The 21,675-nt window shown below is 46.5% G+C and overlaps 1 protein-coding gene across 4 annotated transcripts in view; it reads right to left on the reverse strand.

Annotated features, from left to right (window-relative positions):
• Positions 1-21,675, reverse strand: part of SLC4A8 (solute carrier family 4 member 8) — a 60,217-nt gene that overhangs the window by 1,794 nt on the left and 36,748 nt on the right. For all 4 annotated transcript variants that reach the window (XR_014521216.1, XR_014521217.1, XM_083484437.1 and 1 more), the window contains exons 15-23: positions 18,245-18,350; positions 14,206-14,367; positions 12,710-12,823; positions 9,138-9,299; positions 5,401-5,652; positions 4,510-4,578; positions 3,857-4,030; positions 1,694-1,849; positions 95-210 (exon numbers count right to left, since the gene is read on the reverse strand). Coding sequence is in view for 2 of the 4 variants with exons in the window: in XM_083484437.1 (XP_083340563.1) it covers positions 95-210; positions 1,694-1,849; positions 3,857-4,030; positions 4,510-4,578; positions 5,401-5,652; positions 9,138-9,299; positions 12,710-12,823; positions 14,206-14,367; positions 18,245-18,350 (1,311 nt within the window). In the remaining 2 variants the exon portion in view is untranslated. The remainder of the gene's footprint in view (positions 1-94; positions 211-1,693; positions 1,850-3,856; positions 4,031-4,509; positions 4,579-5,400; positions 5,653-9,137; positions 9,300-12,709; positions 12,824-14,205; positions 14,368-18,244; positions 18,351-21,675) is intronic.

The following is a 21,675-nucleotide window of genomic DNA, read 5'->3' on the forward strand; positions in this document are numbered from 1 at the left end:
TGCCCTTTTTTTGTTGATTTTACGACCTCCCCAAAGGCTAATATTTTCTTTTTGACTTCACAATTTTGTGTTTTTACCCGTTTTGTGTTTTTACCTGTTGGTATTTTTTTTGGGAAGTTTTGGTGGTGGAGTTCCAGCTCCTGGTACAGTAAGAAAATTTGGCATTTGAACTACAGTTTCTTCTGAAGATTCTTTCATCTTTTCAGACTCCTGTTTGACACATAAAACTGGCGTAAGGCTGATTTGAGAAACAACACATCGAAAAGTAACATTTTATAACAACGCACGGTGAACAGGAATGTGAACAAAGCCTTAGTCTCTATGCATTCCTCTGAACATGTGAACAAAGCATACAAATGTGTACACAGGGACCCCACTTTTTGCAAGGTTCCTTATTGTGCAAAGAAAGCCTGTGTGCAGTTATACAGATGCAGGGGTGGAGGAAGGGGGTGCGGTGGGTGCGGGCCACAATTCAAGGACAATCACAGTACAGTACACAGCCGGATCATCTCCCATTTAAATTCCTTGCACCGTAGCTGGAACTGTGAGGCATTGACTGTGATGGTCCTGACCAAGCTGAGAGTCAGGAGGATGGATCTGGGACGGTTGAAAAAGTGACTCAGAACAAAGTTCCTGAAGATTGGAAAAACAATGCCCAGCAGAGGGCAGAACAGTTGGATATTAATTTGGACTGAACATTTGACCACTTTGAAGAATTATTGTACAGTCGTACCTTGGTTGTCAAACGGAATCCGTTCCGGAAGTCCGTTTACTTCTGAAAATGTTCAACAACCAAGGCGTGGCTTCCTATTGGCTACAGGAGCTTCCTGCACTCAATTGGAAGCCGCAGAAGCCGAGTCAGATATTTGGCTTCCAAAGAACGTTTGCAAACTGGAACGCTCACTTCCGGGTTTGTGGCGTTCAGGAGCCAAAGGCATTGGGGAACCAAGATATGACTGTATATACAACTGAGGGATGGCTAGCTGGAAGTCATTTTACCTTTTATCTATTTCTTTCTTATTTCCTTTCTCTTTTCTCTTTATTCCTTTATTTAATATTCTCTCTTACAGTATTTTGATAAGAATTGCATGCAGATGGAGATGATGGACAGTTGGTGAAATGCCGGGAGGCACTCACCGCAGGGCCTGCAGCCCACCCAAGCCACGTATCTCACCTGGGAGAGACATGGTGGCTTGGGTACACGTAGGCTCTACACTGCCCAAACGGTCCACCCGCTGCCTCCCCCCCAGCTGTAGGGCGGCTGAGTAGGAGGAGGCAGGCAGATTCCAGAGGCCCCATGGTGTGCCCCGCCCCTATGGGTGGCTCGTCCCGCCCTCGGCTCGCCTATATGGGTGGCTTGCCCCACCTTTATGGGGGGCTCACCCCGCCCTTGGGCATACTGCCCCAGGTGCCCAAGTGGCTTCCTCCACTGCTGTATGAATTTAGGGTGGAAAATGGTAAGGGATTGGCAACTGATCAATAAGAGAAAATTGGGAGGAACTAGATGGTGATAGCACAGGAAAGATCAAGAAGGGCTTGAGTGATGAGATGGGTGTCTCAAGAGTAACATGTCTGTGCCTGCCCTTGAAAATAAGAAAGTACAAGAGGATCTTATAGCTGGTGCCTAACTTTGCTACAGCGCAATCAGATTCTGAAGGGTGGACACATACATGCAATACATAAACCTGCTTACGTCTGCTTGCTCTGCTTGCTCTGCTTGCTGTGCCACAATCTGTGCATCGTCCAATCTTTTCTTCTTGCTCTCTGGCATAAGGTCATCAAGCCAACTGAGTTCCCGCTTTGAAAAGCAGACATCCATGAGCTTCCGTACAAAGACCAATGCCAAAACCTTGTTGTAGGAAGGAGAAGAGAAATGGGAAGGTGGGAAAAGGTAAAGAGCACTCACACTCTTAATGAGAGGATTCACCAGCTGGAACAATACACAGATGAAGGCAAAGGGGAGAAAGGGTACCAGACAGGGGGAGAAAGACACAATTTTCTTTACTCTCCTCTTCCATGATCAAATGTTATGCAAAGATTGCCATTCTTGCTGCGGAGTTTTGTTTGTGGCAAACAGGAGAGCAAGAGAACTTCATTCATGTGTAATCCCAAAATCCCTCCAAGCTAATGCCAAAGTTTTGTGGCCTTTTTGTGCCCTTTTGTTTGGGAGAATACCTATGGCTCTCAGTCTATTAATTACGCAGTTTTGAGTGGGGTGGAGGTACAAAACATGGGCTTTTCAGGACAAAATGGCACAAAATGAGCACAAAACTTTGGCATCAGTTTGGAGGGGATTAGACAATGCCGGATTTGGGGGTGTTAACTTGGAACCCTGGTTTGCTGTGTCAATTGTTCAGCTGGGGGGGGGAGGCACAAAACACAGTGTCTGTGGCTCAAAAGGAACACAACAGTTTAGGATCAGCTTGGAGGGGATCCAAAATTTGGGGGGTTACATGTTAATGAAAATCCAGCATGTTTGTAACCCAGCTCAGGCAATCAAACAATAGCAATAATCAGCTATTATGAAGGGGAAGCCAGTGCTGCCTCTATCATGTAGCAGAGCAAAGCAACTTGCTTTAGACAACACCATGGGGACAGATGAAGGATAGAGGAAGGCAGGGATTGGTGTTGCAGCAAAACTTTCAAAAGTCTTGGCCCTAGTAGGGAGGGAACCATTTGGGCTCTGCTTCAGGGATCAAAATATACTGGGCCAGCACTGGGGACAGCAAGGAACTGAATTGAATCTCCCCCACCCCCCAAACCAAAAAAAAAATAAGGCTGATTGGAACTACTGCCAACTATCTGAACTGGACTGCAGTCAGATGTTAGATCAGAGTCCATATTTATATTTGTGGTGGTACTACTGATACCTTAGGGACGCGGGTGGCATTGTGGGTTTAACCACAGAGCCTAGGACTTGCCGATCAGAAGGTCGGCAGTTTGAATCCCCACGATGGGATGAGCTCCCATTCCTCGGTCCCTGCTCCTGCCAACCTAGCGGCTTAGTCATGCTGGCCACATGACCCGGACAGTGGCGTAGCGTGGGTTGTCAGCACCCGGGGCAAGGCAAGTAATTTGCGCCCCCTCTGCCCTAGGGGCAGAGAGCTGCGAGTGCGAGCGCGCCCCCCCCCCCAGATGTTGCGCCCGGTGCCGCCGGCCCCCCCTGCACCCCCCACGCTACGCCACTGGGCCCGGAAGCTGTACGCCGACTCCCTCAGCCAATGAAGCGAGATAAACACCGCAACCCCAGAGTCAGTCATGACAGGACCTAATGGTCAGGGGTCCCTTTACCTTTTTACTGACACCTTCCATCCCTTCCAATTTGGTTAAATTGTGGCTGGCTAACCTGCCTTCGCTCACTGGAAGGACAGATTGTGAAGCTGAGGCTCCAGTACTTTGGCCACCTCATGAGAAGAGAAGACTTCCTGGAAAAGACCCTGATGTTGGGAAAGATGGAGGCCACAAGGAGAAGGGGACGACAGAGGACGAGATGGTTGGATAGTGTTCTCAAAGCTACCAGCATGAGTCTGACCAAACTGTGGGAGGCAGTGGAAGACAGGAGTGCCTGGCGTGCTCTGGTCCATGGGGTCAAGAAGAGTCGGACACGACAAAACAACTAAACAACAACAAACCTGCCTTCTGGTTCGACTTCTGTTATCCACTTTGTACACTGGCTTATAAATACTGTGTGACCAAAGAAATAGGCTAAGGACACAAAAGTCATTTGGGGAAGAGAATTCCCATTAATAAATGGGGCTTTTTAACAGCAGTAAGACACAAAACACAGGCCAATTTTTACAGATGCAATCTCAGTCCACGTGATAACATTATGGCCTATTCATATATAGGTTTTTACCATCATGGGAAAGACAATAGCAGCACGAGATGCCTTAATAGCCCAGAGAAGAATGAGGCAGGTCATTTGGATGGCAGTGAAGAGGTGCACTTTTCGCAATGGAACGTGTCGAAGATAGATGAAGTCCGGCTGGTGTTTGGTTGGCATTCCAATGAGCTTCAGGCGATCAAAGAACTAGGGAGAGCATACGACAGAATAAATCAAGCATTTGAAACAAGGCATAAATTACTATAGAGTGCCTACTTCATGAACTACCTTACACAAATCTGTATAAAACAGCTAAGGGCATTTTCCACACAAGACACAGATGCAAAACGCCTTTAACATGTGGGTGTACCTTGAAAGCAATATTAATCTTCACTAGAATGTGCTTTCCATTTTATTAGGAAATGATTCCCTGTCTTCCAGTTCTTATCTCATATTAATAAATAAAAGGGATTTCTGTCACATTGAAAGGCAAGAAAGCCACGCTATCCCAAAAGGCAGGGAGCAGCAGCCCATTCATTGGCAGAAGGCATGGTAGGCTGCTGCCTCTCCCCTGACCTCCATTGCGTTGCTGCTGCTTACCCGGAAGTACAGGGTAAAGGGCGAGACATTTATGAGGTCAGCACAGAGAAGGGATCCTTTCTTGTGAGGCTTCACAAACTGCATACCTGAATTCCGTCCAGGGAAGAAACGCCCATGTACAGGAACACTCCATAGAGGACAGGCATAGGTATAAACTGGAAAGAGAGTACACACATCATTCCACTATTCATTTATTCATTCACTTCAAGCACTTATACACCATACCTTCTGCCAAAACAACACTCCAAACAGCATCCAAGAACAGTAAAAACAGCATTTAAAAGCATAGTACAAAATTTATAAAGCATAAAGGCTTGGTTGTAAAAAGTCAATAGAGACAACTATAACTAATAAGCAGCAAACTTTGTATTACAAACAGATGAGTTATATATTTATTTGTAGGGCACACTTAATAGGATGCATGTAGCTCTTGAAGCACAGTTCCTAGCTGTCATTGTATCGGCAAATAATATAAAATGACCCACCAAGAAAGCCTAAATCTGCCTTCTCAGCCTCTCCTCCCTGCCTCTGTGATATCTCCTGGCAACTCTTCCAACCCTTATCTTGTCAATGAACTGCAGACTGAGCAAAGACTTAGGCCACAATCCTGACACTTATTAGGGTCTAACTATGCAATTGTCTACATGTCAATTTAGTAGCCCATGGGAGCTGAGAGAAAGGACATTTTTGCTATTTTGAGTATAAGAGAATTATCTGGCTCCAACTTAATGCAGAAAAAAACTGTGCTCTAGGTACCTATAGTCTGAGGAGCAGAAGGATATAAAGCCCCCATTTAATGAGGCCATCTCTCCAAAACACCTTCTGCAAATACCGTAAGTGCACTTTTGGAACAGAAATCCAGAGTTAATTGCTATTGCCAAAGCTGGTTTCTCATATTAAAACCAACACCATCTAATTTCAGCACTTTCCCAAAAATGGGGCTATTGTCATATTGTAACCTTGAAAGTTCCTTTTACCTGCAACGCACTAGTGATGAAAACCGAGAGGCCCATTAGTACAAAAATCATCAATCCGGTAGCTCTTTGCTCACGTATGCCCAGGAATTTAGGTTGCTCTCCAGGAGCTGCCACGCTGGACTCCAGTTTGAGGCTGTTGACATGACTGATGGAAAGAACGGTAGCAGCAACATACCAAGGCAACCCCATCACTGAACACACACCAATCATGACGCCCACCGTTAGAAGGTCCAAGTGGTAGCCGCCCCCTTTCTGTGGAGATATAAGTCATTAGCAGATGGCAGCTAGAAGCTTATATATTCAGAGAGCTACCAAATACTAACAAATTCTAGAGAAAGGTTTGTCACATGCTTGAAATGCAACAGAGGTCACAGGACACCTGATGGCAAAGGCCAGGCCCCAGTTCTTCATACCATGGAAGATGATAGTAGGTAAGAAGCAGATTATCCAACCTCTGTCAGATGCAAGATTCTTTCACTTTTGGCAGTACTTTGAACTAGTTAAAACTACACACACACACACACACACACACACAATCTGTTAGAGAACATACTTTCTCCCATATTTATTTTCCTATACCCTGAGATCTGCTGGGAGGTCAATAGAAAACTGTTGGGTTTTGCAAGTTATTTTAAAAGCAGAAAGATCTCTGCTTATTTGCTAAGCCGACCTATTTCAAGAAAGGCAATAAAGCCGATAAGTAAGTTTGCTAGTAAGTTTGTGGACAAACAAAAGAAGAACATTACCACCTTGATTAATTTAGAACAGGGAAAGAGATTATTAAAAACAAAACAAAAAAAGAAATTGTAACTTTGCCTTTTGAATTTTATAAAGCCGTTTATTCATCAGATAACTTAGATCTAATGAGGGCATTTGTTTGTGATATACCTAAAATTAGCAGTGCAGATGAGGTTATGTTAAACAGCCTACCTATGGAAGAAAACGTGAGACAGGTTATCTGTTTATTGGAACAACCCAATAAACTGCTGGTTTCCTAGCAATTTTATAACAGATTTTTGTAAGACTAATACGTATCACAGAATTCTTAAATAATTATCAGACATGTTCCCATTTTTCAAATACTTGAAAAGATGAAAATTCACTCTTATTTTTAAAATAAAATAAGTGGTCATATTGGCCACTTGCAGAATTTTTCTAAATATATTAATCACTATCAGAGTTTAGAAGCAGTTGGGCTTCAGTTCACAATATGAGAAAAGGAATAAATGTAATTGCTGAAAGTGAATATCAGCAGAAACAAGCATGATTATGTGCTCCTGGGTGTCAGGAAGACATTTGATTGAGTGGAAGAACAGTTTTTATTCATTACATTGCAAAAATGTAGTAGCATGAGATGTTCACTTCTCCAAACCTGAAGATTAGGATGACAAAGAATATATAAAATACCTGCAAGCAAGAGGCACATCCAGTTGTACACTGCAATCCTAAACATGCCTACTCAGAAGCAAGGCCCATTGACATTAATGAGATTTACTTCCAGCTAAGGATGGGAGTAGTAATGTTTTAGTCCCATTAAAATCACTGAGGCTTACATTAGTCTAATGTGCTACTAATTGCAATGGGACCAAATCGCTGATTAAAACCAGTGGGTGGCATTCAACTAAGTTTTACTCGGAGCAGACCCACGGAAATGAAAGAACACAACTAAGCAGTGGCGTAGCGTGGGGGGTGCCAGGGGTGCCGGCCGCACCGGGCGCAACATTTTTGGGGGCGCGTTTGGCCGGCCCCCCTCGAGGAAGTGGGAACCTCTCCAAGGCACAGCGTGCCGTCGGTAGAGGAAAAAAGCCGCGCAGCAGCAGCAGCAAAGTCGGGAGGAGGAGGAGGTGGAGCGAGCCTGCTAATTCCTTGCAAAGTCGGGAGGGGGAGGAGGTGGAGCGAGCCTGCTAATTCCTTGCTGGGAATTAAGCGGCTCAAAGAGGCAAAGGAAAAGAGGTGGAGCCGCTGGCCCGGAGGGGAGGAAGCTGGAAAGAGCAGCGCGCCAAGCGCACGTGACGCAAAGGGCCTGCCCAAGTGCAGGCTGAGCTCCCCGTGGCAGGGGCGGAGGGAGCCTCCCTTCCTTTTAATGGGCAAGCATTTTCACGCGGGGAATCGACAGCAAATCCTCGGGCAGCTCTCGGGGAAGGGGGCATTTGGGAGAAGTGTGGATACCTCGGTTGGTTGGAGCGCGGCGATGAGAACGCCAAGGTTGCGTCTCTGATCCTCGTTTGGGACGGCTGCATATTTATCCCTGCATTGCAGGGGGGGTTGGACTCGATGACCCCCAGGGTCCCTTCTAACTATGATTGGCGGGGGGGGGGGACTGAGAGGCTGGCCTTAGGGACAGAGGCAGATCTAGCTGCTCCAGCGCCCGGAGCGGTGCACATGCCATGGGGTGAGTGTCCCAGGGGGAGAGATGCCCATGGGGGGGGGTGGAGCGAGCTGTCCATGCTGGGCTGCTTCCTGGGGGGTGGGGAGCCATGCCGCTTTGCCAGCGCCCTTCTTCCTTTCCCTCTTCCTTTTAACAGCTATGGGGAGGCTCCCCCCCCCAAGCAGCCCGGAAGCGAGGGGCAATGGCGCGACGCCGGCCCACAACTCCAAAGCCTCCCCCAGCTGTCAAAACAAAGGGGGAAGGTGGGGAAGGCCGCTGGCAAGGCGGCGCATCTCCACCCCTTCCCCTGACGGCTCGGGGTAGGCCTGGGAGTCACGGTGCGCCGAATGTCATCCCCCTCAGTGATGACACCTGGTGTGGACCGCCCCCACCGCCCCCTTCCTCTGCCCCTGCTTAGGGACAGGCAGAGCCTGGGCTCCTCGGAGTTGACAAATGGAGGGGTGCACATGGAGGGACCAGGAGGGAAATATTATTGACTTATTCGCAGAATCTATAGCCCTCTCTACAGCTGAATTCTCCCCACTCCCAAGAGTGGGGAGCAAAGTAATGAAAACAAATAATAATAATAATAATAATAATAATAATAATAATAATAATAATAATTTATTTAAGCCCTGCCTATCTGGCTGGGTTTACCCAGCCACTCTGGGTGGCTTCCAACAGAATGTTAAAGTACAATAACCTATTAAACATTAAAAGCTTCCCTAAACAGGGCTGCCTTCTGATGTCTTCTAAAAGTCTGGTAGTTGTTCTTCTCTTTGACATCTGGTGGGAGGGCGTTCCACAGGGTGGGCGCCACCACCAAGAAGGCCCTCTGCCTGGTTCCCTGCAACTTGGCTTCTCATGTGGGGACCGCCAGAAGGCCCTCAGAGCTGGACCTCAGTGTCCAGGCAGAACAATGGGGGTGGAGATGCTCCTTCAGGAAGAAGAACAATTTACAAAATCTTTTAAACAGGTCCATTGAAAAACTAATCAACGTCCTATTTGTCTGGGGGGAGGTGGGGGGCAGTGCCTGCCTGCCCCTTTCAAGCACGGCTGAGAAGAGGCCTCTGCAGGCTGAGCAGTGGCGTAGCGTGGGGGGTGCAGGGGGGGGGCCGGCCGCACCGGGCACAACATCTGGGGGTTAGGGTTAGGGGGCGCAAATCCACGGGTTAGGGGGCGCAAATTACTTCCCTTGCCCCGGGTGCTGACAACCCACGCTACGCCACTGCAACTAAGTATCTTTCATCTGAGCCTTTTAATGCCATCACAATGCTGCTGTCCTAGTAGGCAGCATGATTATACTTCTCATATCATAGTAACAGAAATAAAAGTATTGCAGACTTCAACAAGCAAAGTATACCATTACCTTAAGCTTATGTTCCTTCCTGTTCACAATAACTGCAGTGATCTGCTGGTCCATAAATACCAGTATGGTGCAGAGCAGAGCTGGGATGATAGCTGCTACTACTGTCCACCCGGGGTTGTCACCAACTGGACTAATGAGCCACCCACGGTCGTCTCTTGTTGGCTGCAGAATAATACACAGGGTTTGTGCACTGCCCAGTCTCAGCTGCTATTCTTCTTGATGTCCTGAAAATTCTAGAATGTCACAGCATGGTGCACAACATCCTTGCCTACGGCTGTCCCCATCCTAAATTTAAAAATGCTCTCCATATGCTTGGGGTGTCAGACATTTTGATATGACCCTAAGGATTCACACTTTTGAGACACTCATCAAATCAGGTACACATATCCTGGCAATATGCCTATGCCCTATGAAATACAGTGGTACCTCGGAACTCGAACGGCTCCATTGCTGAACGTTTTGGTTCCCGATAGCCGAAAACCCGGACGTGCTCCAGTTTTCGAACGTCCCTCGGAACTCAAACATCCGATGCAGCTTCCACTGAGAGCAAGAACCAATCAGAAGCTGCGGCTTGGAACTTGACCATTTCGGAGGTCGAATGGTCTTCCGGAATGGATTATGTTCGAGTTCCAAGGTACCACTGTAACTACTTCTCTTGTCAATATAGTGACCAACTTGATCCATGCAATACAGCACTCCTCCTCAATCCATCGCCTTCCACATGCCGTTGAGTTCCAGCTCCCATCAGCCCCTTCCAGCATGGCCAATAGCCAGAGATTATGGAAGTTCCATCTTAATTGGGCAATGTGCATTTTATATTGGAGTCAATATAAAAAGGTAAAGGTAAAGGACCCCTGACAGTTAAGTCCAATCACAAATGACTCTGGGGTTGCAGCGCTCATCTCACTTTACTGGCTGAAGGAGTCGACGTTTGTCCTCAGACAGTTTTTCCGTGTCATGTGGCCAGCACTACTAAGCCGCTTCTGGCAAAACCAGAGCAGCACACGGAAATGCAATTTACCTTCCCGCCAGAGAGGTACCTATTTATCTACTTGCACTTTGACGTGCCTTCGAACTGCTTGGTTGGCAGGAGCAGGGACCGAGCAACGGGAGCTCACCCAGTCACGGGGATTCGAACCGCCGACCTTCCGATCGGCAAGCCCTAGGCTCAGTGGTTTAGACCACAGCGCCACCCATGTCCCGTAGTCAATATAGAAGAGATCAATTGTCAACCTTGGATGTACTAAATATGATAACAGGCACAATGTTATTGGTAAATACTGTATAATATAAAATAAATAAAATAGGGAAGTTGCCATCAAAAATACCTGGAGGGCACCTGGCTGGAGAAGGCTACAATACAACAAGAGGCCTGGGGAACCAGAGAGAGGTATGGGAAGAGAAAGAAAGGATAGAAGACATACTCTGGTGCTGTATTTTATAAGCCATGCAGCAACCGCTGCAGTCAGTAATCCTGATTGGTTACTTTTGACTAGTAACGATACTCATAGGCAGTGGTTTTCAAACTTTGATCCTAGCAACAATGGGAAACCCTGAGGAAATTAGTGGAGGTTCTCAGTGAGAAGGTGGTTAATGGCAGGCAAATGACCCAAAAGACAGCCAATTCACCATTACTGATCTTTCCCTATAACACACACCCGGAGAGGATTCTTGAACTGTGTACAGTCATACCTCATGTTGGGAACGCTGCGGGTTACGTCTTTTCAGGTTGCGTCCCGCGGCAACCTGGAAGTACCAGAAAGGGTTACTTCCGGGTTTTGCCACTCGTGCATGCGCAGACACACAAAATGATGTCACACGCATGCGCAGAAGCGGTGAGTCACGACCCACGCATGCGCAGATGCGCAGACACAGGTTGCGTTCTGTTCAGGTTGCAAACAGGGCTCTGGAACGGATCCCGTTCACAACCAGAGGTACCACTATACTCCAGAATAAGCTCAGGATTCGTCCGCAACATGTAGGGATCCCACAGCTGGCCATGCTGGGGTTCCTTAGCACTGTGATGGGGAGGACATTTGAATACCACCACTTTAGGGAATGTGGAGTGGAGCCACATGCCAAGTTCAGCAGAGGGCATTAGGTTTCGCAAAGCAAAACATTAATCGCAGAGAAGAATAAACATGGTCCCCTGAATCCACCTTGGGGTGGCAAGACACAAATATTTTACCATGCACAAGCATCTTTCAAGCATTTTCAGTTATGATGGGACTGTCCGCAACCTTTGCTTGTTTCCACAGTGTCTCTTCTGCCTTGACTGGACGACAGAACCACCAACTTCTATTTCAATCAAGGCTTCCTCCAATTCCACAATTCTTCAGTGCTTTCATCTTTCTGCTTCCAGGCCTAGGACCCTCGTACCTATGGGACCGCCTCTCCCGGTATGCCCCACGGAGGACCTTAGGGTACATATATAGTAACACCCTAGAGGTCCCGGGCCCTAAGGAAGTTAGATTAGCCTCAACCAGAGCCAGGGCTTTTTCAACACTGGCTCCGGCCTGGTGGAACGCTCTGCCTCATGAAACCAGGGCCCTGCAGGATCTGATTTCTTTCTGCAGGGTCTGTAAGACAGAGTTGTTCTGCCTGGCCTTTGGCTTGAAATCAATTTGATTCCCTCCCTCTCTTTCTTTTTTCCTTTCTCCTCCTGTGATGAGGCCGCATTTTAATGTTTTAATGTTGTATTTTAATCTTGTTTTTTAGTTGTATTTCAATCAACTTGTTTTTATATCGGTTGTTAGCTGCCCTGAGCCCCGTCTTGGCTGGGGAGGGCAGGGTATAAATTATTATTATTATTATTATTATTATTATTATTATTATTATTATTATATCTTTCTGCTTCCCACTCTGCTTTTAAACACCCACCTGCTTATTTCAAGCCATGAATTCCTCTCGCCTCCTGTACTCTACACCTTGCCTCATTGTCCTGTAATCTACCTATGCCCAATTGGAGCAGGTGTCCAGGACTCCTCTCAGCAAAAGGTATAGGAATACTGCAGGGATGACTTACCACATTTTGAAGTAAGTGTAGTGATACACATTACTATCCTGGTGATGTCTAAGACATTTAAGCCCAGAGTCTGAAATTACCTAGCTGCATCTCTCTGCCCCATCCACTGAAAATAGTAAACACAACTCCCAAACCTCAGTTCCCCCTACGCACATTTAGCTATGAAATATTAATTCTCCTCCAGAACACAGACAGAACCTGGTATGGTGCTGTCCTCTTCTGCCCCAATCACATAGACATCCCTTATTTTCCACACCAAAAAGTTAGTTGCACTTAAGAAGAAGAGTTTGGATTTGATATCCCGCCTTTCACTTCCCTTCAGGAGTCTCAAAGCGGCTAACAATCTCCTTTCCCTTCCTCCCCCACAACAAACACTCTGTGAGGTGAGTGGGGCTGAGAGACTTCAGAGAAGTGTGACTGGCCCAAGGTCACCCAGCAGCTGCAGGTGGAGGAGCAGAGACGCGAACCCGGTTACCCAGATTACGTGACTACCGCTCTTAACCACTACACCACACATCAAATCTATCATCAAAAGAAAGGTGCCTACCTTGAAGACCCTGGGAACATGTAGCTTTGGTGATGGGACTCCAACTAAGTAGTCAATTAGAACCATGATAGCAATGGTAATGAAAATAGCAAAATCACCTACTGTTGAACGAATCTGTTGCAAAAAAAAACAAGAGAGGGCTCAGCAAGAGGATATATGTTGGTTATCAGAGCACTTAGCAGGTTAATTAGTATGCAGATGGCTGAGACAGGGGCTGAAAAGGACTGCAGGCCAGAAAGCCGTGAGTTAAGCCGCCTCACAGCAATGAAGGACTATTTGCAAATTAATGCACATAATCCAGAACACAATGCAGTCTGAGAGCCACTGTGGTGTAGTGGTTAGAGTGTCAGACTGAGACCTTGGAGGAAGGGTTCAAATTCCCACTCAGCCATGAAGCTCCCTGGATGATCACTTTCTCTCGGCTTAACCCATCTCACAGGAGGCAGAGAATTGTGCACACCACCTTGGAAGACGGGTGGGGTGTAAATGCATAAATTTTAAAAAAATGCATAATTAAATAAGTTAGCAGAAGGCAAGAAGAGGTGAATGCTCAAAAATGCCCTAAAAACAGGAGGGCCAAGCCACATACTGCAAGGGCAGATGGGGAGGTTACAATACTAACCTGGGCGGGGCAACATTCACAGAAAACGCTTTGTCTATCTGAATCCAGATTACAACTCAAAATGCAGGTAAAAGCTGAGCACACAACCCAAGCAAGTAAAATGTCTCGTTTAGTTCATTAGTTCCTTCGTGCAGCCCAAAGTCTCTGCACGCAGTAGCAAATGGCATAGTGAGGTGCCTCTGTTCACCTGGTCTCCTGTCAGTCACATTTCTGTTGTTGACCAGGAAGTAGGAGGGGAGGGGAGGCGGTGGCGGTGGCAAGGTCATCATGGTGCAAACACACCAGCAAGAGGACTGGATTGGGTCTGCCTGCTTGTTTGCAGCATGCCAACCTCACTGCCACTTTGTCACACGTCCCCTTTTTCCAGGACACACCCTCTTTCTCATGGGTATGTAAAATGAGAGTCGCCATAGCGATCCACAGCTAAAAGTAGAAGTTGGCAAATGTGTCCTCTGTTTTGCTCTTCATAATATGGCAACCCTAACTTTGCCCCTCCCTGATACCTGACCCTCACCTGCTGCTGCTGCTGCTTATTGTATCTGCTATAACTCTGTACTCTGCCATTGTGAAAGAGAGAGAAGCAATGTCTCTCCTTTGCCAGTGCTCCAGATGCTGGCCACAAACAGGGCCACCTTTTGGCCCTCCCTGTGGTAAATGCCAGGTGCCTTAATTTACCCCACAGGGTAGAGGTGAAGATAAGCAGGAAGTACTCCCCCCCCCCCAAGAAAAAACCCAGCCTGTCCATGTGACCAGGGTAATGTGGTAATTGTGCAGAACAGAGAAAAATAATTCAGCCAGTCATTGTTACACGGGGTAGACAGCATACCCCTGTCAGGGTTTGAATTTGCTGTGCTCACTACTGCTATCTACTTACTCTTTTTGGAAAATAGCTACTGGTCTTAAATTTCTTCAGCGTACTCGACAGGATAAAGGTGGTAAAAAACAAAATGCAGCACCAGAAATGAACATCCGGGGTGAAAGGGCCATCAACGCCACATGTAGGTCCTGTGAATTCTCCAAGCATCTTCCGGCATTTCTGAACAAACAAGTGTAATGAAAGCATTGAAAAGAAAGCCCAGGCAGCAGGCATGGTAACATCAGTGATTATTAGATGCAATGAGCATTTGAATAAATTAAACGTAAAGGTAAAGGGACCCCTGACCATTAGGTCCAGTCATGGCCGACTCTGGGGTTGCGGCGCTCATCTCGCTTTATTGGCCGAGGGAGCCGGCGTACAGCTTCCGGGTCATGTGGCCAGCATGACTAAGCCACTTCTGGTGAACCAGAGCAGCGCACGGAAACGCTGTTTACCTTCCCGCTGGAGTGGTACCTATTTATCTACTTGCACTTGACGTGCTTTCAAACTGCTAGGTGGGCAGGAGCTGGGACCAAATAACGGTAGCTCACCCCATCACGGGGACTCGAACCGCCAACCTTCTGATCAGCAAGCCCTAGGATCTATGGTTTAACCCACAGCGCCACCTGTGTCCCCTTGAATAAATTAGGGCTGCTCAATTTGAATACTAAACTTGCAGCAGGGGGGAGATGTGGCTCTCTGGATTGCTGGGCTCCCAACTCCACTCACCCTCAACCATCATTGCCAAGGGCCAAGGATTGTGGGAGCTGTAGTCCAATAATCAAGGTGGGCATAGGTTGGCAATCCCTACCAGGTAAGAATGGGCAAAATGAAGTTGAAATAAAGTCTCCATTTGGGCTAAATGTGATACTCTACTATTCAGCAGAACAGCCTGTGGGTGTGTGCATGGATGCTGTTATGCAAATTCAACATTGCTTGGGTGGGAGAATCCCAAGCCCGCAATTCTTAAATGTGGAGGCATGAACATGCAGAACGTGTTCGGCACTTAATACCATGATAAAGCTGGGCCATGATCAAGTATGTCATGGTTCAGATAGTTACTTTAAAAAAGTAAGGGCAAGGGATGAGGACGTTAAATATAATAAGGAACACTGGTGTGGACACGTCCTAAGCATTAAAGCTGGATGACAGAGAACCATTAGAGTAGCCCACAACAGCTCTTCCAAAAGACGAGCCTTTCCCAAATATTAAAACTGTTGTAAAGGTAAAGGGACCCCTGACCGTTAGGCCCAGACGTGGCCGACTCTGGGGTTGCAGCGCTCATCTCGTTTTATTAGCCAAGGGAGCCAGCATACAGCTTCCGGGTCATGTGGCCAGCATGACTAAGCCACTTCTGGCGAACCAGAGCAGTGCACGGAAATGCCGTTTACCTTCCCACTGGAGCGGTACCTATTTATCTACTTGCACTTTGAGGTGCTTTCAAACTGCTAGGTTGGCAGGAGCTGGGACTGAGCAACGGGAACTCACCCCGTTACGGGGATTCGAACCGCCAACCTTCGGATCAGCAATTCCTAGGCTCTGTGGTTTAACCCACAGCGCTACCTGCGTCCCTTAAAACTGTTGTACGAACAGGCAAATAGTCCGCATAGGTCCAATCAAGCACACTATTAGCTCATAGAACTTTAAATGGACTATTACGATTCCACCGTACAAAAGGGGGCAACTTGGTTCAGCCCACTTTAGAACTTTATAAGACCAGAGCGTTGCCAAAGTTGTTATATGAAGCAGCACTGTGGGCCATGGCCAATTTAGACTCACTGTAGAGAGCTCAAAATCATTATTCGCACAGACTCCTGTTAGTCCCCATTTCTACAAAAATAGCACTACTCCGTGCAGAACTGGGTGTAATGCCCATTAAAGCCAAAGCCATTAGACTAGCTCTGCTTTTGGGATTAAAAACTATTTTTTAAGCAGATATCAGAATCTTTCATGAAAACTTTTGAAGATAAGGCTCCCAACTTGTGGAAACGTGAAATTCAGCTTGCTGGCACAAGCTTGGGACTCTCTGCCCCCTTTCTTGTGACGCAGTGTTTTGAGAGAGCTAAATAATTAATACTCGAAAGGCTGGGAGACACTGAGATGCAATCTCAAGTGGTTGAGATCAACATCTGTCAATCGAATAAATTGTATGCTTCTTTTATCCCCTTGCACCCATCCCTGCCAAGATATCTGGTAGATTTACCAAATGTTAAAATGAGGATAGCCTTCACACAGGCAAGACTAAATGTCGTTCCATTAGCAGACTGGAATGGCCAACATAAAGGAGTTCCTAAGAAGGATAGAATTTGCGGCTGCAACTCTGTATCAATAGAAGGCATAACTCATTTTCTCCTTGAGTGACCTTTCTATGATGATCTCAGAAACAATTACATCCACCCATTGACATAGATGTCAACCTTCAGATTTGAAAATAAGGGATCAGCAGCCTCAAAAATAAGGGATCAGCAGCATAGCTGTCAACTTTTGGATTTGAAAATAAGGGATCAGCAGCCTCACCTGTCCCGGAGACAGTCTACAGGATATCTAACAATCCGGGATAGCAGTGGGAAGCTGCAGGAAACAGCGCTGAAATAAGGGAATTTCCCGCAAAAAAGGGAAGGTTGACAGCTATGCCCATTGCCAAGATCACAGAAGGGAAGGTCGTCTCTTTCAAAGACCTGTTTTTTGCTGACAGGTGTTGAGAGATATACAGTGGTACCTCAGGTTAAGTACTTAATTCGTTCCGGAGATCCGTTCTTAACCTGAAACTGTTCTTAACCTGAGGTACCACTTTAGCTAATGGGGCCTCCTGCTGCTGCCGCGCCGCCGGAGCACGATTTCTGTTCTCATCCTGAAGCAAAGTTCTTAACCCGAAGTAATATTTCTGGGTTAGCAGAGTCTGTAACCTGAAGCGTACGTAACCTGAAGCATATGTAACCTGAAGTACCACTGTATATCCTTTAGAACATTTAAATTTCTTGTTAAGGCTTTACAGATTTGTGTAACAAAACTTGAGGGGGGGGGACGGGAAGTGATTTATCCATTAGGGGTCAGGGAGTAGAAATGTAAATCATTATTAGTAGCAGTATCCCTGTTGTTGTTGTTATTATTATTTTATGTGTGTAAAGGCTGCTTGCTAAACACAATAAACCAAACTGACTAACATAGGTTGGAAATTGTTGAAACAAATAAATAAAACAGTGGCTTAAACAAGGTTCAGACAGGTTCTGTCAGCAGTTCATCAAACTTAATTGGCTTGTCAGTAATATGTGAACAAAAAGCCAAAACCATTATTTTCTCAAACAGTTCTTCTCCAGCAATGGAGGAACATGCTTTTGATTTTTAAAAAGCTATGTTTCCATATTTTCTTTTTGCAAACACAGTGGTACCTCAGTTTAAGTCCTGTTTACGAACAATTCAGTTTACGAACTCCTCAAAACCGGAAGTAGTGTCCCAGTTTGCAAACTTTACCTCGGTCTAAGAAAGGAATCCGAATGGTGGAAGGGCACTGGCGGTGGGAGGCCTCATTAGGGAAAGTGCATCGTGGTTTAAGAATGGTTTCGGTTTAAGAACAGACTTCCAGAACGGATTAAGTTCGTAAACCGAGGTACCACTGTACATATTTTACTACAACAGTTCTGCTGCAACCCACTGAAAGCTAATGTAGTGCAGGCATCCCCTCCAGATGTTTTGGCCTACAACTCCCATGATCCCTAGCTAACAAGGCCAGTGGCCAGGGATGATGGGAACTGTAGTCCAAAAATCTGGAGGGCCGAAGGTCGGGGTGCCTGATGTAGTGCGTTAGTGGGAGTGTCAGACAAGGATCAGAGAAGCCTAATTTCAAATCAGGACACAGCCATGAAGTTCCTTGGAAAAGTTCCCTGGAGGAAAGGCAGGATCATAGTAATTGTAGACAAGAACTTTAAGGGTACACCTGTAAAAAAGTAAGTGCTAATATTATTGGTTTAATAAATTCTGATCTAATCCATTGGTAATGCTGTGCTACAGACGTCAACCCATCTCCAATGGGGGGGGGGTGCAAAGACCAGAGACTTACGGAGACTGTGAGATTAGCCCATGTGACGGCTGAAGGAATGATGTTGTTTTCTTTCCAGTACTTCAGGGTCTCATTGCTGGGATTCGCTGGGGCTGAACACCTGCAGCTGACAGGGAAAGGAAAGGGTTAATAAAGCGCACTGAGAATGTCTCAAAAGACAGCCTTGTTTACATCCCAAAGCAAAATGGCATATCCCATTTGGGATGGAGTGGGGGAAAACACAAACACCATATTGTTCCATTTGTGGTAAGCACCTCCATTCAGAAAACATTTACTTGGGAATCATTCCCACAATTGAGACTTTGTTCTGCCCCAATCCTTCATGAGAGGAAAAACTCAACAGAGCTGCTTTTAACTTCATGGCCTGAACTGGTGGCCCTGCCTCCCCTCTTCGACTTTACTTCCATGCCTGGATGGATCACATGACCACTTTACAAACCAGTAGTTCCTCATTAGTACAGTCATACCTTGGGTTACAGACGCTTCAGGTTGCGTTTTTTCAGGTTACGGACCGCCGAAACCCGGAAGTACCAGAACGGGTTACTTCCGGGTTTCGCGCATGCGCAGAAGCACTAAATCGCACTTTGCGCATGTGCATAAGCGCCGAATCGCAACCCGCGTGTCCACTGTACGAAGCTTCCGTTAGCTCCAGACCATTGCTGGAGCAATATTCTAGTCTGCCTGGTAATGGCTGCTGCCTATATGCAGCCAGAATTTGGAGCTGTCCATGGTCCTAATTCCCTGTCTGAACTGTAGTTTGACTTTCTTGATCCTCCCTGCAGACTCCACCTGCAACAGAAGTGCTAGCAGGTATAACAATCAGTAAATAAATGAGACACACAAGAACACCCTTGAGAAATAGCTTGAGGAATGCACCCTATGCCACAGTATGGGTAGCACAATTCAAAGTGTTGGTGCTGACCTTTAAAGCCTTAAACAGCCTTGGCCCACTATACCTGAAGGAGTGTCTCCACCCCCATCGTTCAGCCCGGACACTGAGGTCCAGCTCCGAGGGCCTTCTGGCGGTTCCCTCACTGTGAGAAGTGAGTTTACAGGGAACCAGACAGAGGGCCTTCTCAGTAGTGGCGCCCGCGCTGTGGAACGCCCTCCCATCAGATGTCAAGGAAATAAATAACTATACAACTGTTAGAAGACATCTGAAGGCAGCCCTGTATCGGAAAGCTTTTAATGTTTGATGTTTTATTATGTTTTTATATTTGTTGGAAGCAGCACAGAGTGGCTGGGGCAACCCAGCTAGATGGGCGGGTATGAAAATAACAACAACAACAAGCAGCTGCAGCACGCTGCACCTGGAACAGATGTGCTGGCAGATATAACAACCATTAAATAAACAGCACACACAACAACCCCCTTGAGAAATAGGTCAAGGAATGCACCCTATGCTACAGTATGGGCCATGACTGATAAGTGCCCAAAATGCTTATAAATTAACCTTTATAAATTGAAAATGTCAATATCCATACCAGAGAGAAAGTGTGGGTCTGCGTATATGTGTAACTGTACAGTATAAAAATCCTTTGAATGACCTCTGTTATCTTCTTCACTAAATGAGCTCCAGACTTCCGGGTTAGCGCCTCCGGCAATGGTGGATTTCCTCTGACTGGGAGGAATCCACTTCGTGGAAATTAGGGTCTGGACCGCCACGGCAAGGCGGAGACCCACTAAAAACCACAGGCGGGAGAAGCCTGTAGATGTGGGATTCAGCTGGCACCTTTTGCGCCTCCCCTACTTGCAGGGAAACCCGGTTTCGGGGATCCGGAGCGACATGGGGTGAGCGGCGTGGTGTTTCGAATTGACTGCTCTTTTCACGGAGTGAAGCCGCATTGCTGTTGCCAGAGAGCGCTGACTTTTTCCTGTGGACAATTGGACTCTAAACAACTACCCGTGAGTAGAACGGAAAATTGGACTATGAAACATCTTAATTTGGCACCGAAGCGGGAAGGTCTAAACAGGAAGTCCGCCTTCCGCTTTTGTAAATAGATTGAAGCAAAGACATTGCAAGCTAAAGTCTGGAAAGTCGTTTGTAAAGGACTAAATTTCCATCCATTAAAACTACCAAACCCCCCTTGGAAGCAGGAGAAGAGGGGGGAAATCTTAGATTGTTTAAACCTGCAGCAGGAGAGAGAGTAAAGAAAGATAAATTTCCACCGTCTTGAACCTGGGAATGGGGTGTCAGAGACAGACGCTTTGGAGAAGTTCATTGACTGTGAATAAAACGTTTTTTGACAGATAGTTAAAAAAGAAGAAGAAGAAGAAGAAGAGTTTGGATTTGATATCCCGCCTTTCACTCCCTTTAAGGAGTCTCAAAGCGGCTAACATTCTCCTTTCCCTTCCTCCCCCACAACAAACACTCTGTGAGGTGAGTGGGGCTGAGAGACTTCAGAGAAGTGTGACCGGCCCAAGGTCACCCAGCAGCTGCATGTGGAGGAGCGGAGACACGAACCCGGTTCCCCAGATTACGAGACTACCGCTCTTAACCACTACACCACACTGGCTCTCATTGATTCCAATGTTTCCTTTTGCATTTAAAAGGAACAAAATATCTGAAAAACGAAAGTAATTTTGTTGCGGGATCTGCTTTTAAAAAGACGGATACAAACAGAAATTGTTTCCTCTAGAGGGAGCTTGTGAAACTGTTGCTGGAGTCGATCTGGGGAATTCTACAGCTGTAGAGATTAAAGATCATGGGAACCAGACATTGACCTTGAACAAGAATGTGCCCAGAAGAAGCCTTAGTGCTTGTTTTTTTGCAAGACAAGCGCTTTACTGGAACAGCTACATGAGAAGATGGATTTGATGACTGTTGCAGTTAGCAATTTTGGACAAACAGTGAAAACTATATAGAAACCACTCAGGAACCAACCCAGGAATTTGCTTTGACAGGGCAAGTTGTGCAGAAGACAAAGGAGGAGGTTGCTGCTGAACCTCAAGTAATAGAAATGGAGAGAGCCGCGGCCTTGCAGGAACATAAGTTGTTGTTTCTGACGACTGAACCTGGAAAAAGTCAGATTTGGAGAGATGGAGTACTGTTTGGTTTGGAGATGGGAAGTTGGATAGATCCCCCTATGCAGGGATGCTTTGACTTTTGGGATCTGGTTTTGGGCCAGGGGGAGTTTGGAGTTGTGGGGGCCCTTAACCTGGGAGGGACTTTGAAACATGCCTTCAAATATTTTTTGGATTTCAGTGCTGACTATGGAGAATGGGCTGACCTGTCGAGAAGGGATAAAGATATTGTCAAGCTGGAGTCTCCCCGAGATCTACCCCTCAGTGAGAAAGGAAGGAAATCAAGAATAAGATCAGCAGAAGACAAAGTAAAGTGCAGGTATAAACATGAAGAAGACCTGCGGAAGGGACATGGAAAAGACTTAAGAGCCTCGGATAGAAGGTCACCAGGTTGAAGAAGAAGAAGA

Source organism: Podarcis liolepis (genome assembly GCF_965112155.1).
Source record: "Podarcis liolepis genome assembly, chromosome: 2".
Classification (NCBI taxonomy): domain Eukaryota; kingdom Metazoa; phylum Chordata; class Lepidosauria; order Squamata; family Lacertidae; genus Podarcis; species Podarcis liolepis.